This window comes from Cervus canadensis, chromosome 13, assembly GCF_019320065.1.
Source record: "Cervus canadensis isolate Bull #8, Minnesota chromosome 13, ASM1932006v1, whole genome shotgun sequence".
In the NCBI taxonomy this organism is placed as follows: Eukaryota; Metazoa; Chordata; class Mammalia; order Artiodactyla; family Cervidae; genus Cervus; species Cervus canadensis.
The window spans coordinates 14,502,717-14,520,272 of record NC_057398.1 but is presented as its reverse complement, the minus strand read 5'-3'; the positions used below and the strand labels follow the sequence as shown (position 1 = coordinate 14,520,272).

General features: G+C 38.6%; 1 protein-coding gene across 2 annotated transcripts in view; it reads right to left on the bottom strand.

Moving 5' to 3' along the window:
• EDEM3 (ER degradation enhancing alpha-mannosidase like protein 3) overlaps positions 1–17,556 on the bottom strand; it is a 90,960-nt gene that overhangs the window by 39,455 nt on the left and 33,949 nt on the right. For both annotated transcript variants that reach the window (XM_043485053.1, XM_043485054.1), the window contains exons 3-6: positions 7,799–7,899; positions 7,218–7,257; positions 2,867–2,979; positions 1,575–1,728 (exon numbers count right to left, since the gene is read on the bottom strand). In XM_043485053.1, the coding sequence (XP_043340988.1) occupies positions 1,575–1,728; positions 2,867–2,979; positions 7,218–7,257; positions 7,799–7,899 (408 nt within the window). The remainder of the gene's footprint in view (positions 1–1,574; positions 1,729–2,866; positions 2,980–7,217; positions 7,258–7,798; positions 7,900–17,556) is intronic.

The window sequence follows — 17,556 nt, the reverse complement described above, 5'->3', positions numbered from 1 at the left end:
CTGTTTCTTAATAACAACAAAAAAGATGTTTTCATGATCCACTAAATCAAAGGGTAAACGAATGGGCTGCGACCTCCAGTTTGAAAAGCATATAATATTGCGCTGGATCTCCAGTCAGAGATTTCTTGATGGAGGAAATAAGTCTTATTTATCTTGGTAGAGAAGTTATTATGGCAAGCCTAAAGGTTTGGAAATGAAAAACAAAACCAAAAACTCCCTAGGTGTTTTGAAAAACACAAACAGATTATTTTGTCTGAAACAGAACATGCATTTCATTGGGGTAGGGGTATGAGAGAACCTCAGAACGGAAGTCGGTTGCCAAACCAGAAAGAAACCTGGAAGTTAAAGGACATTCACTGCAAAAGGCAGAGTCAGTAAATTTCTGAGGGCAATTTGATAAAAACCATGCTTTAGTAAGATTAATTTTTAAGTCTCTGAAGCAAAAACTAGAGAGAAAAGAGTAAAATACACATTTGTAATAGTTTATGAATAGAATTATATTAGTTTCAACAATAAAGAAAACAAATAAACAAATAAAGCATTTAACAGGTTGAGGTACCTGGCCCAGGTAAGAAGGAAAGAGTAATACTGTTATTAATAATGAAATATATCAGTAGAGAGTTCTTCCCATCTTCAATAGCTCCTTTCCCTCTACCTTAAATATAAAATTTTCTTGGGCAGGTGGGGAGGCGGGGATAACTCCTAGGACTTGCCTGGTGGTCCAGTGGTTAAGAATCGACCTTGCAATTGCAATGCAGGGAACAAGGGTTCAATCTGTGGTTGAGGAACCCATGCTGCGGGGCAACTAAGCCTGCAAGCTGTAACTACTGAGTCCACCTGCCACAACTAGAGAGAAGCCGACCTGCCACGCCGAAGAGCCCATGGATGGCAATGAAAGACCCAACGCAGCCAAATAAATAATAATAACAATAAAAACTCCCTCAACTGACTGTGCTTGTGCTGCCAACTCTTCTTAACTACTAACAGAGGAAATCTTACAATGAATGTCCCTATACTTTCACCTACGTTGAATCCTTCTTCCCCTTTATTCTGCCACATTACATCCTTCAAGGCTCTGTTTACCCCTAATTATCCTAATGTTTGCTGGAACGTCTCCTTCTGAAACTCTTTTCCTAGCATTTTTAATACCATACACCACGTTGCGGTTCTCCTCCTAAGTCTCCGAACAATCTCCTTTTCACTGCTGTCCTTCTTCCTCATTCCCCTCTGTCCTGTATTCCCTCAATATTCTCTCCTCTGGAGAATGAACACCTGCTCTACTGCTTCCACCACATCGTCTGCACAAATAATTCTGGGCCCAAGTTCTAGTCTGGCATTTGTTTCTTCCTTCTGCAGCATAACCTTATGCAATGACACAAAAAGTTTTAACAAATCTAAATTATCACACCATTCAGATGCAAATTAACCAAAATGGTCATATAAATTTGTTATAGAGCTTGAAGCAATTTTTTTCCAGCCTTAAGCAGGTAAGGAATGATGGCTGGATCACAAAAATTGATTCTTTCAAAACAGCAAAGTATACAAAGGCTGCCACTTTTTTCAGAATTACTTACTCTTGGATAAGGAAGGCCACTGGTAGTATTGAAAGCTGGTAAAAGTTTGTAACCCAATTGCTTTGCCATTTGGAGAAGTTCATCATTGTACCACTGCATGTACTCGCCTTTTTCTTTCAACATGATTGCCAGTGAGTGTCCACCCAAAAGACCCCTACAACCAGAGAGATGAAACATTAGTCACATTGTACACATACCTACACATCATCACCTAAACAGATGTGGGTATCTTGCTACCAACAATTTAGAGTACATAAGGAACAATCACAGAAGAACATAATTTCCTACCTAACTCTGGCTACTCAGTTTGTGGCAAACCATTATAAAAACCATTATTAAACCATGGCCAGTATGAAAAAAAAAAAAAAAGAATAAAATGTTGTAACTGTTGTAAAAGGTTTGGCCCCTGGAGAAGAGAATGGCAACTCACTCCAGTATTCTTGCCTGGAAAATCCCATGGAGAAAGGAGCCTGGTGGGCTACAGTCCATGGGAGTCGCAAAACAGTTAAGACACGTCTGAGCAACTAAACAACAACAACAAAAGGGTTTGGCATTCTTAAATACCTTACATTTTCTTAAAATAAAAAACAACCTAGAAATCATTTATCTTAATAAGTTTAACACATTTGATTTTAACAAATTTTAAATTTAATTATAGCACCATGAAATCTCTTGACTTCTAGTATAACATTAACAAAAATTCCCCACTCTTTATTAAATGTAATAGATTAATAAACTGTGAAAAGCTAAAAAACTATTTTTTTTAATTTAACTGATTAATAGACTTACTTTGTGTGACAAAAGGAAATGAGTTACAGTAACACAAAAATAACCATTAAATATAAAAATGTAATAATGTTGAAACGTGAATTAATAAATCCTGCACTTCCTGTGTTCCAAGAATATTTCAAACTGTTAGTTCAAAGGTAATCCTATAAATTCAGTTTGGCTTGAAGAAGTGCTAAGGTTAGTAAGATAGATAAACTGGCAAAAAAAACTGGGATGTAGCTAATATGCAAATACTTGACCTGTTGTCAGTCCTTTTTTAACAACATACAAGATAACCTTTGATTTGAGTCTGCACCTTTGATTTGAGTCTGCAACTATTTCCAAAGCTTGTTGCTGACTCTGCCTCACATATAGCAGGGTCATTCCGCAGTCTCTATTTTACAGTATCCCACCTTTTATTTTTTAAACATAAGAAATTTCTTGCTTTACTACCACCAAGAAATAAAGAGCATACCCTTATTCTTCTGTTATTAAAATCAGAGTTTAGTATCTCACATACTTACCCAAGAACTCTGATGTTTGTTTCAAAGACTGATACAACTACATCATTATCTAAGTTAACATCTCTTAAAACTTTTCTCACTGCATCTTCAAATTCTTTAGTTTTATTTAATACCTAGGAGAAGAAAATTATTGAAAGTAAAGTTATTTTCAACCAAGACACAGAAAAATATCCTCAGAATGAGCTACTAATAGCAAGTTAATACCTTAAGATTATAAAAAATAACACAGAAAAAAAAAATGTTTCCCTTAAGCATATTATAAAAATGTGATACTATCTAAAACTGAAAAATATTAAATGCCTATTTATATTCCAAGGAATCTTTATATACTTTTTTTTAGGCACACTGAAAAATCATTAGGACTTTAAAACAATCATCATCAGAACTGTTAGCTGGTGTGTATAACCCATGACCTAGAGCTCCAAGAGGTGAACTCTACTGGGATTTGGTTCCCAAGTCAAACAAAACAAAAGCCACCCTATTCGTCAAGTATCATTTTAAAACTTGCTTAGTCTCCAAAGAAAGCACATCCTCCAGGGAATGATCAACTGATCCTAAACCATACAACGCTTGCCATCTTCACCCCATGGACATCATGGCCCCTAACTGAGGAGGCAGTCCAATGTTGGGCTAAAGAACAAGCTCTGATTTGAATTCTGGTTCCTTAGTCTCATCTCTGAGCCTGTTGTCTCATCCACAAAAAGACGAGATACCTATGCTCAGAGGTTTGTTTCCCTAAATGAGGTAATGTATGCAAACTACTTTTAGTAGAGCACCCGAAGCACCTGGCTTAGTAAGTGCTCGACACCATTACTATCTATTATGACCGTTACTACCACGCGGGTCTACAATCCTGACAAGCTAAGAACTCGGCATGCCTGCAATGAGCTCCAGAAGAGGGTCACTGTCATTACACAGGCTGTGTCCATTTTTCAGTCTAAATCAAGGTTGCACAAGTAGACGTTATTTAGATCTCAGGTCCAATAAAAGTAAGTCTTCCTTTACCTGGCTGTTTGATCTTTTTGTTTGATAATATTTTATAGTGCTTTCTCATTAGATCTGATACTTCACTAAAAATTCTAATTTGGGGACTTCCCTGGTGGTCCAGAGGTTAAGAATCTGCCTGTGAATGTAGGGTTGCTCCTTGGTCTGGGAAGATCCCACATGGCAAGGAACAACTAAATCGATGCACCCCCAACTACTAAGCCAGTGCTCTAGTGTCCAGGAGCCGCAACTAATGAGCTGTTTTCCCCCTAACTACTGAAGCCCAAGCGCTTAAAAGTCTGCACTCTGCAATAAGAGAAGGCACGGCAATGAGAAGTCTGTGCCCCATAACAAAGAGTAGCCCTGACTCGCCGCAACTAAAGTAGAGAAAACTCATGCACAGCAATGAAGACCTAGCACAGCCAAAAGGGAATAAAAATTTTAAAAATTCTAATTTAGGCATAAAACATAAGAGTCTGACTAAAATTTAAGTAAAATTTAGGGTAAGCCTTGAGTATAGTTAATATAAAACCTGATTTTAAATTGAGCGCTTTTCTTTCTCAGTCTCAAAGTCCATGTAAATTCTGAAGCCACAAATGCGAATGTACAAAGACCTGTATCACTTCTGGGAGACACAACTGTTCTACTCACTCCACACACACACACACATCTTTTTAATATAATTATTCTTTCAAAGTCTATCTCCTGAGAATTGCTCCCAAGAATAGTACCTACGCTATCTGTTTCAAAGAAGAATAAAAATGAGAAGAGTTTTGTCCATAATTAGCTAAAAATTCATTCTAACAGCTCCATTAGTTGACGGGTTTCTTAAGCTCCTAACTGATAACAAAGAACAAATTCAGGTCTCTTCCTTTCCCCCCTTTAATTTGTTCAGTATCTTTCTCACTGTAGATTTCATGGTAACGTTGACTTTAGTGTAAATTTAAAGTTTTAGTGTTTGATTTCATTACAATCAATAGAAACTAGACGTCTAGAATTATGAACAAGAGTTTAAATTGAAAGATCAAACTCTGACAACAGAAGTTCTACTTAAGACCAAAATAAAAACAATAAGGTTGCATCCTGTCCCAAGTGATATGTCCTCTAATATTTTCAAATAAAGAAACCACAAATCAAAAAATGATCACAGAGTAAATTAGAAATATTAAATACTTGTATTGATAAAATGTACAACCTTCCTTCTAAATGTAGGAAAAAGTTTCAAACTAATTTCTTTTAATTCTTCTGTTTAAATAGATATTAATAGGTACCTTAGATATCCAATCTAGGCCCTTCTGAAGTGAAAACAGGGATCCAGAGAAGCTAAATAATTTGGCCAACATCACATAATATTATACGATCACTTCCTGGTACTCCCTGCCACAAGGAGCAAGAACTCAGGTTACACCAGTACTCTTAAGTGTGGTCTGCTGACCAACAGCACCACCAAGCGGCAGTTTGCTAGAAAAACACCGCTTTGGGCCTGCCTTCAGTCTACTCCATCACAATCTGCATTTTATTTTAGCGAGATCCCCAGGTGATATGTAGCAAACAAGTCTAAAAAGCACTGCATCATTACACGTGGTTCTCAAACTTTAGCATATATTAGAATCATCTGGAAGCTTGTTAAAAAAAAAAAAAACACTCCTGGGCATTATTCCCAGACTTTCTGATTCAACAGGCCTGGGATGAGGCGCTACAATCTGCATCTCTAACGAGTTGCCAGGTGATGCTGATGCTGGTGGTGCTGGAATCATACTTTGAGAACCAATGCCAAAGTGGTTTAATTTCAAAGCGGAATAGAACCTATTCATAATAATGGCTGCTCAATTAGAGACCAGTAGATTTCTAAATATAGGGAAGTTATGCTGCCTAGAAATACATTTTCTCCTTCATTTCTGATAAAAAAAATTTTAAACACATAAAATATCTGAGGTCGAGGTTCATAAAAATCACTAAGAGCTTAGACAGAGATGATGGAGAGCTTCCACTATATAAGGATAAAGCCAAGATGACAGAATGAGAAACAAATGTACATCCACCTATGGTCTTTCCTAATACACAGCTTCTGCCCCTCACTCACTCCCCTGTATCAAGACAGACATGAGGTGTATCATCTAGCTATACTTATAAATAAATAACACCACTTAGCTTCTTCCAGGGTGGCAATTTGTGTCTCCTGGGATACCTATTTATCTTTTTCTCTTCTCCTATCACAGCAGAATACATAGGACTACAAAACCAAAAATAAGGTACACAATAGTCTCTCTTACAGTCATTATAATATGGTTGACACATTCCTTTTATTTCTGAAAAATGAAATCACAACTTTCAAGACTCTGATACAGCTAAAAAGGTCTGAACAATCATGGACTTCTCAACAAAAAATATCTCAACTATGGCTAAGTTTTATAAACAAAGAGAAGCTTTAGAGAAATACATAATAATGCCAGGTCCCACTTCAGGAAAATTAAATCAGAATAACTTGGGAGAGAAGGATATTTTTTTAAACTTCGTAAGTAATATTCCTAAGGTTCTGATATAGTTGAGAGTCTCTGATTAAAACAGAAAAGAAAAAGAGAAAAGAATCACCCAGTGAAATAAAAATGTAGAAACAGTATTGGGAAGAAAAGCCAGGCTCTAAAAAGTTTCTGCCACCACAAAGATTTTTTGTTGTGTTTTTTAAAATATTAATCAATACTTTAGACATTAACTCATCTTTGAGAATTATGCCTTAAGGAAAATTCTGAAACAAGCCTATTTTTAAACCATAAATGATCTGAGAGTAAAAAACTAGAAAGATACTACATTCAGAAATCATGACAGCTGGAAGTGAGCCATTCCCCTCTGCCATCACAAACCACACCCAACGAGAATTAATTTAAATAACTTTGCCTCCCATCAGGTTTAAAAGGAGTGCAAGTAGTGATCACTTGGTATTAAAAATCACTTTTGAGAAAGAAGTAAATTTTTAATGGACCTAATATATAAAAATTTTAATTTACAATTTCAGTATCATTGCAGCATGTCTCTGGAACAAGAATATCAAGAGCATTTTTTAGAATTACTTTCTTCCAATAGCTTCAACCTACTTGTCCAAAAGGAAACTTTTCTGATTAAGGGGCCATCATGTAAGCTAACATACCTATAAATTTTAAGTATCTCCATGATTCTACATAATTTCACTTGACATTCACATGACATTATCAACTCAACAGTATGAAAGATTTATTTTGAAGCAAAGAATCAAATTATCTTAAATTCTGAAAGCTTCTATTTCAGACTTACTGTACTACAATTATATTCCTAGTACTTAAGCACACATATTATGAAATTTATAAAATAATTTAAGAAGAATCAAACCTACCACAAGAGTGTCCAAAGAATCAATCAGTGTCAGGGAAAATCTATGAAACAAGAATAGTGAGATACAAAACATTAGAATTCTGAATATTTGTATCCATGAACATATAAGACATTATCTGCACCCTACTGACTGACTGGCAGTTTCCACTGTTCCATTAACTAGCACTTTCATGCATCTACAGCACCATGTAACCTACAAAACACTAAAAGAACCTGAAAAGCCTTAACACCGCATTCACATTAGGCATAACTACAAATCTTTCCAAGTGAACAGAAATATTCATTAGCTCTTTTAAAAGCAAATAAAAAATATCAATGCATCAACACCTTTTAAGTGTCAACGACTATATACATTCTAAAAGTCACATTCATCTTAACGACTCAACTTTTCACTGATCTAAGAGGTAAACTGATTAATATTGTACAAAAGATAACAGAAAGGAATAAAGGAATTTAATGTAATACTTAAAGCAGTCTTTGAAATTTAACCAATTCCCAGATACACAATTACACACTGCCTCTAAGATGCCTTAAGACTTGAGAACTTTGAGATGCCATGTTATACCCTTTGTTAATACTCACTTTCCCAAGGCATCATCAACATCACCCCGACTTGGCTCCTGGCCTCTAACCCGACCTCTGCAGGTCAAAGGCATGAGTTCATCCGCTGGGTAAGCATGTTCCTGCAAGGAAAGTCTTAGTGAGTCACTAAGGAAAGTAAGAGGAAAGTGCACATCTTTTAGAGAACATAACTTTTCAGTTTTTTTAACAAAAATTAATCAAAAGTTTTACTATTCTTACAGTCCATGAAACCTTAAAAGAAAACTTTTTAGCTACAAATATGTACTTGTAAAATACAAGACAATATTTCCTTAAAACTCTAATAACAATCCGTTTCCCCTCCACCCAATTTCACTTCCCAGAGAGATAACCGCTGTTAGAACTGGCATTTATCATTCCAGACCTATCCACACACATAGAAATACATGCACATACATCATTTAAACATTTCATTTACAAATAGGTACTCATACCATATGCACACACTGTCCTAAAATGTGTTCACTTAAATCACTCTGGGGTTTTTCATGCTGCAATTCTACAGAATTGCATAGTGATAGTTTTATAACTGCATAGTGATAGTTTAATATTAACTAATATTATTGAGTACTTACGTTCTAAGCACTGTTCTATATATTTTAGTTTATTTATCACATTAAACAAATTCCATTATTTCTGTTTTATAGATGAGAAAACTGAGGGCCGGAGAAATTAAGTAAGCCTATGTCATGCAACCAGTAAATGATGGATCCAAAATGCAAACGTGGCAACCTGATTCCAGAGCCCACACACTGCATAGGACCTGCTCCTTACGGTATTCCAAAGTATGGGTACTGATGGACATGTAGGTTGAACTCAATTTTTTACTGTATAAACAATGCTTCAATAAACAGCTATATGTCCATATCTCTTGAACATATGCTTGTATTCTACGGATTAAATCTCTAAAACCAGACCCAGTGGGTCAAAGATATGGATATTTCATTTTTTCTGTGCTGTGTTTATCCAACTTATCAGTCATATCCAACTCTTTTCGACCCCATGGACTGTAGCCCACCAGGCTCCTCTGTCCATGGGGATTCTCCAGGCAAGAATACTGGAGTGCGTTGCCATGCCCTCCTCCACGGGCTCTTCCCAACCCAGGGACTGAACCCAGGGCACCCGCACTGCAGGCAGATTCTTTACCGTCTGAGCCACCAGGGAAGCCAAAGAACAATAGAGTGGGTAGCCTCTCCCTCTTCTGGGGGATCTTCCCAACCCAGGAAATCGTGCCGGGGTCTCCTGCATTGCAGGCAGATTCTTTATCAGCTGAGGTACCAGGGAAGCCCCTTCATATATGCTAGCTACTATATCAAACTGAAGACAAAGATATACAATCTTAACAACACTCTCAGGCAATGGTCAACAGTTCACATTTTGCCAATGTCCTGGATAAAAAATGGTATCTCAAGTTTCATTACAAATGAGGATAAATATCTTTTTGCATTCAGTTCAGTCGCTCAGTCGTGTCCGACTCTTTGTGACCCCATGAATCTCAGCACACCAGGCCTCCCTGTGTATCACAAACTCCCGGATATTACTCAAACTCATGCCCATCGAGTTGGTGATGCCATCCAGCCATCTCATCCTCTGTCATCCCCTTCTCCTCCTGCCCCCAATCCCTCCCAGTATCAGGGTCTTTTCCAATGAGTCAACTCTTCGCATGAGGTGGCCAAAGTATTGGAGTTTCAGCTTCAGCATCAGTCCTTCCAATGAACACCCAGGACTGATCTCCTTTAGGACGGATTGGTTGGATCTCCTTGCAGTCTAAGGGACTCTCAAGAGTCTTCTCCAACACCACAGTTCAAAAGCATCAATTCTTCAGCACTCAGCTTTCTTCACAGTCCAACTCTCATATCCATACATAACCACTGGAAAAACCATAGCCTTGATGAGACGGACCTTTGTTGGCAAAGTAATGCCTCTGCTTTTTTTTTTTTTTTTTAATTTTTTTATTAGTTGGAGGCTAATTACTTCACAACATTTCAGTGGGTTTTGTCATACATTGAAATGAATCAGCCATAGATTTACACTTATTCCCCATCCCGATCCCCCCTCCCACCTCCCTCTCCACCCGATTCCTCTGGGTCTTCCCAGTGCACCAGGCCCGAGCACTTGTCTCATGCATCCCACCTGGGCTGGTGATCTGTTTCACCATAGATAGTATACATGCTGTTCTTTTGAAATATCCCACCCTCACATTCTCCCACAGAGTTCAAAAGTCTGTTCTGTATTTCTGTGTCTCTTTTTCTGTTTTGCATATAGGGTTATCATTACCATCTTTCTAAATTCCATATATATGTGTTAGTATGCTGTAATGTTCTTTATCTTTCTGGCTTACTTCACTCTGTATAAGGGGCTCCAGTTTCATCCATCTCATTAGGACTGGTTCAAATGAATTCTTTTTGATGGCTGGGTAATATTCCATGGTGTATATGTACCACAGCTTCCTTATCCATTCATCTGCTGATGGGCATCAGGTTGCTTCCATGTCCTGGCTATTATAAACAGTGCTGCGATGAACATTGGGGTGCACGTGTCACTTTCAGATCTGGTTTCCTCAGTGTGTATGCCCAAAAGTGGGATTGCTGGGTCATATGGCAGTTCTATTTCCAGTTTTTTAAGGAATCTCCACACTGTTTTCCATAGTGGCTGTACTAGTTTGCATTCCCACCAACAGTGTAAGAGGGTTCCCTTTTCTCCACACCCTCTCCAGCATTTATTGCTTGTAGTCTTTTGGATAGCAGCCATCCTGACTGCTGTGTAATGGTACCTCATTGTGGTTTTGATTTGCATTTCTCTAATAATGAGTGATGTTGAGCACCTTTTCATGTGTTTGTTAGCCATCTGTATGTCTTCTTTGGAGAAATGTCTGTTTAGTTCTTTGGCCCATTTTTTGATTGGGTCATTTATTTTTCTGGATTTGAGCTTCAGGAGTTGCTTGTATATTTTTGAGATTAATCCTTTGTCTGTTGCTTCGTTTGCTATTATTTTTCTCCCAATCTGAACGGCTTGTCTTTCACCTTACTTATCGTTTCATTTTGTAGATGTAAAGCCTTTTAAAGTTCATTAGATCCCATTTGTTTAGTTTTTGCTTTTATTTCCAAAATTCTGGGAGGTGGGTCATAGAGCATCCTGCTGTGGTTTATGTCAGAGAGTGTTTGCCTATGTTCTCCTCTAGGAGTTTTATAGTTTCTGGTCTTACATTTAGATCTTTAATCCATTTTGAGTTTATTTTTGTGTATGGTGTTAGAAAGTGTTCTAGTTTCATTCTTTTACAAGTGGTTGACCAGTTTTCCCAGCACCACTTGTTAAAGAGGTTGTCTTTTTCCCATTGTATATCCTTGCCTCCTTTGTCAAAGATAAGGTGTCCATAGGTTCATGGATTTATCTCTGGGCTTTCCATTCTGTTCCATTGATCTATATTTCTGTCTTTGTGCCAGTACCATACTGTCTTGATGACTGTGGCTTTGTAGTAGAGTCTGAAGTCAGGCAGGTTGATTCCTCCAGTTCAATTCTTCTTTCTCAAGATTACTTTGGCTATTCGAGGTTTTTTGTATTTCCATACAAATTGTGAAATTCTTTGGTCTAGTTCTGTGAAAAATACCGTTGGTAGCTTGATAGGGATTGCATTGAATCTATAGATTGCCTTGGGTAGAATAGCCATTTTGACAATATTGATTCTTCCAATCCATGAACACGGTATGTTTCTCCATCTGTTTGTGTCCTCTTTGATTTCTTTCATCAGTTTTTATAGTAATTCTTAATGTATAAGGTCTTTTGTTTCTTTAGGTAGAATACCTCCTAAGTATTTATTCTTAAATATTGTTGCAATGTGTGAATGGTATTGTTTCCTAATTTCTCTTTTCTGTTTTTTCATTGTTAAGGAATATATAGGAATGCAAAGGAGATTTCTGTGTGTTAATTTTATATCCTGCAACTTTACTATATTCATTGATTAGCTCTAGTAATTTTCTGGTAGAGTCTTTAGGGTTTCCTATGTAGAGGATCATGTCATCTGCAAACAATGAGAGTTTCACTTCTTCTTTTCCTATCTGGATTCCTTTTTACTTCTTTTTCTGCTCTGATTGCTGTGGCCAAAACTTCCAACACTATGTTGAACAGTAGTGGTGACAGTGGGCACCCTTGTCCTGTTCCTGATTTCAGGGGGAATGCTTTCAATTTTTCACCATTGAGGGTGATGCTTGCTGTGGGTTTGTCATATATGGCTTTTATAATGTTGAGGTATGTTCCTTCTATTCTTGCTTTTTGGAGAGTTTTAATCATAAATGAGTGTTGAATTTTGTCAAAGGCTTTCTCTGCATCTATTGAGATAATCATATGGTTTTTATCTTTCAATTTGTTAATGTGGTGTATTAGTTGATAATGATTTTTCGGATATTGAAAGAATCCTTGCATTACCCTGGGATAAAGCCCACTTGGTCCGTGGTGTATGATTTTTTTAATATGTTGTTGGATTTCTGTTTTGCTAGAATTTTGTTTAGGATTTTTGCATCTATGTTCATCAGTGATATTGGTCTGTAGTTTTCTTTTTTTGTGGCATCTTTGTCTGGTTTTGGAATTAGGGTGATGGTGGCCTCATAGAATGAGTTTGGAAGCTTACCTTCATCTGCAATTTTCTGGGAGAGTTTGAGTAAGATAGGTGTTAGCTCTTCTCTAAATTTTTGGTAGAATTCAGCTGTGAAGCCATCTGGTCCTGGGCTTTTGTTTGCTGGAAGATTTTTGATTACAGTTTCGATTTCCTTGCCTGTGATGGGTCTGTTAAGATCTTCTATTTCTTCCTGGTTCAGTTTTGGAAAGTTATACTTTTCTAAGAATTTGTTCATTTCATCCAAGTTGTCCATTTTATTGGCATAGAGCTGCTGGTAGTAGTCTCTTATGATCCTTTGTATTTCAGTGTTGTCTGTTGTGATCTCTCCATTTTCATTTCTAATTTTGTTAATTTGGTTCTTCTCTCTTTTGCTTCTTAATGAGTCTTGCTAATGGTTTGTCAATTTTGTTTATTTTTTAAAAAAACCAGCTTTTAGCTTTGTTGATTTTTGCTATGGTCTCTTTAGTTTCTTTTGCATTTATTTCTGCCCTGATTTTTAAGATTTCTTTCCTTCTGCTAACGCTGGGGTTCTTCATTTCTTCCTTCTCTAATTGCTTTAGGTGTAGAGTTAGGTTATTTATTTGGCTTTTTTCTTGTTTCTTGATGTAAGCCTGTAATGCTATGAACTTTCCCCTTAGCACTGCTTTTACAGTGTCCCACAGGTTTTGGGTTGTTGTGTTTTCATTTTCATTCATTTCTATACATATTTTGATTTCTTTTTTGATTTCTTCTATGATTTGTTGGTTATTCAGAAGTGTGTTATTTAGCCTCCATGTGTTTGAATTTTTAACAATTTTTTTTCCTGTAATTGAGATCTAATCTTACTGCACTGTGGTCAGAAAAGATGACTGGAATGATTTCAATTTTTTTGAATTTACCAAGACTAGATTTATGGCCCAGGATGTGATCTATTCTGGAGAAGGTTCCGTGTGCCCTTGAGAAAAAGGTGAAGTTGATTGTTTTGGGGTGAAATGTCCTATAGATATCAATTAGGTCTAGCTGGTCCATTGTGTCATTTAAGGTTTGTGTTTCCTTGTTAATTTTCTGTGTAGTTGATCTATCCATAGTTGTGAGTGGGGTATTAAAGTCTCCCACTATTATTGTGTTACTATTAATTTCCTCTTTCATACTCGTTAGTGTTTGCCGTACATATTGCGGTGCTCCTATGTTGGGTGCATATATTATTTATAATTGTTATATCTTCTTCTTGGATTGATCCTGTTGATCATGTATGTAGTGTCCTTCTTTGCCTCTCTTTTCACAAGCTTTTATTGAAAGTCTATTTTATCTGATATGAAGTATTGCGACTTTCCCTGCTTTCTTTGGTCTCCGTTTGCATGAAATATTTTTTTCGCAATCAGCCCTTCCTTTCAGTCTGTATGTGTCTCTTGTTTTGAGGTGGGTCTCTTGTAGAGCAAATATAGGGGTTCTTCGTTTTTGTATCCATTCAGCCAATCTTGTGTCTTTTTGGTTGGGGCATTCCAACCCATTTACATTTAAGGTAATTATTGATAGGTGTGGTCCCGTTGCCATTTACTTTGTTGTTTTGGGTTCACGTTTATACAACCTTTCTGCATTTCCTGTCTAGAGAAGATCCTTTAGCATTTGTTGAAGAGATGGTTTGGTAGTGCTGAATTCTCTCAGCTTTTGCTTATCTGTAAAGCTTTTGAGTTCTCCTTCATATCTGAATGAGATCCTTGCTGGATACAGTAATCTAGGTTGTAGGTTATTCTCTTTCATTACTTTCAGGACGTCCTGCCATTCCCTTCTGGCCTGGAGGGTTTCTATTGATAGGTCAGCTGTTTTCCTTATGGGAATCCCTTTGTGTGTTATTTTGTGAATTTTCGCCTTGCTGCTTTTTAATATTTGTTCTTTGTGTTTGATCTTTGTTAATTTGATTAATATGTGTCTTGGGGTGTTTCGCCTTGGGTTTATCCTGTTTGGGACTCTCTGGGTTTCTTGGACTTGGGTGGCTATTTCCTTCCCCATTTTAGGAAAGTTTTCAGCTATTATCTCCTCGAGTATTTTCTCATGGCCTTTCTTTTTGTCTTCTTCTTCTGGGACTCCTATGATTCGAATGTTGGGGTGTTTCACATTGTCCCAGAGGTCCCTGAGGTTGTCCTCATTTCTTTTGATTCTTTTTTTTTCTTTTTTTCCTCTCTGCTTCATTTATTTCCACCATTTTATCTTCTACCTCACTTATCCTATCTTCTGCCTCCGTTATTCTACTCTTGGTTCCCTCCAAAGTGTTTTTGATCTCATTCATTGCATTGTTCATTTTTAATTGACTCTTTTTATTTCTTCTAGGTCTTTATTAAACAATTCTTGTATCTTTTCAATCTTTGTTTCCAGGCTATTTATCTGTAACTTCATTTTGTTTTCAAGATTTTGGATCATTTTTATTATCATTATTCTAAATTCTTTTTCAGGTAGATTCCCCCTTTATTTTTTTTCCCTTTTTTTTTCCCTTTTCCTTTTTTCTTTTTTTGTTTGGGGGGGCGGGGGCCTTGGGTGGGGGGCCATTTTTTTTTTTTTTTCATGTTCCTTTACCTGTGGGGTATTTCTTTGCCTTTTCATCTTGTTTAGATTGCTGTGTCTGGAGTGGACTTTCTGTATTCTGGAGGTCTGTGGTTCCTTTTTATTGTGGAGGATTTACCCAGTGGGTGGGGTTAGACGATTGGCTTGTCAAGGTTTCCCGGTTAGGGAAGCTTGCGTCAGTGTACTGGTGCGTGGAACTTGATTTCTTCTTTTTGGAGAGCAATGGAGTGCCCAGTAATGAGTTTTGAGATGGGTCTATGTGTTAGGTGTCACCTTGGGCAGTCTGTATGTTGACATTCGGGGCTATGTTCCTGTGTTGCTGGAGAATTTGCGTGGTATGTCTTGCTCTAAAACTTACTGGCTCTTGGGTGGTGGTTGGTTTCAGTGTAGGTATGGAGGCTTTTGGACGGTCACTTATTGCTTAAAGTTCCATGTAGTCAGGAGTTCTCTGGTGTTCTCAGGTTTTGGGCTTAAGTTTCCTGCCTCTGGATTTCAGTTTTATTCTTCCTGTAGTCTCAGGACTTCTCCAACTATACAGCACTGATAATAAAACTTCTAGGTTAATGGCGAAAAGAGTCTCCCCTGTTAGGGACACCCAGAGAGGTTCACAGAGTTACATGAACAGGAGAAAAGGGAGGAGGGAGATAGAGATGAGCAGGAGGAGAAAAAGGGGGACTCAAGAGGAGAGAGACAGATCTACGCAGCTGTCTGTTCCCAGAGTGTTCTCCGTAGCCCAGTCACCTACAAGGATTCACAGAATTGGATTGGGGAAGAGAAGGGGAAAGGAGGAAATAGAGGTGTTCTGAGGTAGAAAACAGAGAGTCAAGATTGGGAGAGAATAATCTTCGGTTTAAAGATAGGGCTTCTCTTTTTTTTTTTTTTGGTAAGGTTATAGTGTAGTGAAAATGAAAATGAAGAGTAGTAGAGGAGTACTAGAGGACTTTAAAAGAAATAAGAGAAAAAGAAAAATAGAAAATAAAAGAGAAAACGGAAAGGAAAAAAAAGAAGAAAAAAGAAAAAAAAGAAAAAGAAAAAAAAGAAAAAAAAACAAAAAAAAAGAAAGAAAGAAAAAAAAATTTTTCTTTTCCCCTAATTAAAAAAATCATAAAAATCTATGTAAATGAAAGTTAAGGAGTAATGGGGGAGTAATAGGGAATTTTAAAGGAAAATAAAAGAGAAAAAATAAAAAAGAAAAAATATAAAAAGAATAAAAAAAATTTTTTTTTTTTTCCTTACTTAGAGAAAAAAAATTAAAAATATATCTAGGAGTTTCTCTGGAGCTGCTGCGGTCAGTGTGGGTTCGGCTCAGTTTCAGATAGCTCCTCGTTCCAGCTTACACTTCTCGATATCTACAGGGCCCTTCCGGTGAAGTCGGTGTTTTCTACAGGGATTTTAATCTGTTGCACCAGTCCCTTCTGAAGCGGTTCCCTTTGTTTATTTGGCTTCTGTTTGCCGGTCTCTTCAGAGCCTCATTTCCGCCCTGACACAGGCGGGCGGAGGTGGACTCTTATTCAGGTAGCTAGTTCCGTTGCGCTGCTGGGAGGGGCTGACGCTGCGGGGATGGGCTGGCGCTGCGGGGCGGGGCTGACGCTGCGGGGAGGGGCTGGCCCTGTGGGGGCGGGCTGGCGCTGCCGGGAGGGGCTGACGCTGCTTTCTCCGTCTGTGCTGCTCAGGCTCCCGGCTGTTCTATATGGAGCGCGCCCCGCGCTGCGCTAGGTTCCAGCCCTCGGGTGTTACACAAAAGCGCGGAAGGAAAAGCTGCGCCTGCTCTCTGTGCCTTCCCCGTCAGAGCGGTCCAGGCAGCGAGGGGCTTGATGGGCGCACTATCCCCAGGTGTGGCACACTCACTCCCTTCCGCGGACCCAGTCTCAGTTTCCGCTGACGCCAGTCGGGTGCGCGCGCGCCTTCCGCCCTCTGCGTCCCCAGCCCCAGTCCCCGCCCGCGCTGGTCGGGTGCCTGCGCCCTGTGTCTCACCGCGACCTTCCCCTCCCCCCTGCCTCCTGCCTCCGGCGGGGCTGGGCGGGTCCGCAGCCTGCGACCTCTTCTTGGGACTTTCTCCGTCCCTTTGTTCTGCGAGCGGCTGGCAGTGTGTTCCGGCCGGTTAATTTTCTCTCTTTTGGTCTCCCACAGTTCAAGTTGGCACCTCACAGAAGCTCCCTCCGATTGACCTCAGGGCACTCAGGCTCGGACCCTAGCCCAAGCAAGGCCGCCTAAGACTCCCTTCCCGGGACGGGTCTCCGTCCTTAGCTCTTTTGTCTCACTTTTTATCTTTTATATTTTGTCCTACCTCCTTTCGAAGACAATGGTCTGCTTTTCTGGGCGCCTGATGACCTCAGCTAGCGATCAGAAGTTGTTTTGTGAGGTTTGCTCTGCATTCAGTTATTCTTTTGATGAATTTGTAGGAGAGAAAGTGGTCTCCCCGTCCTACTCCTCCGCCATCTTGGCTCCTCCCCCCTCACTGTGACTTCTTGACCTGCATACAGCTTTCTCAGGAGGCAGGTAAGGCAGTGTAGCATTCCCATCTCTTTAAGAATTTTCCACAGTATGTTTTGACCCACACAGTCAAAGTCTTTATCATAGTTAATGAAGC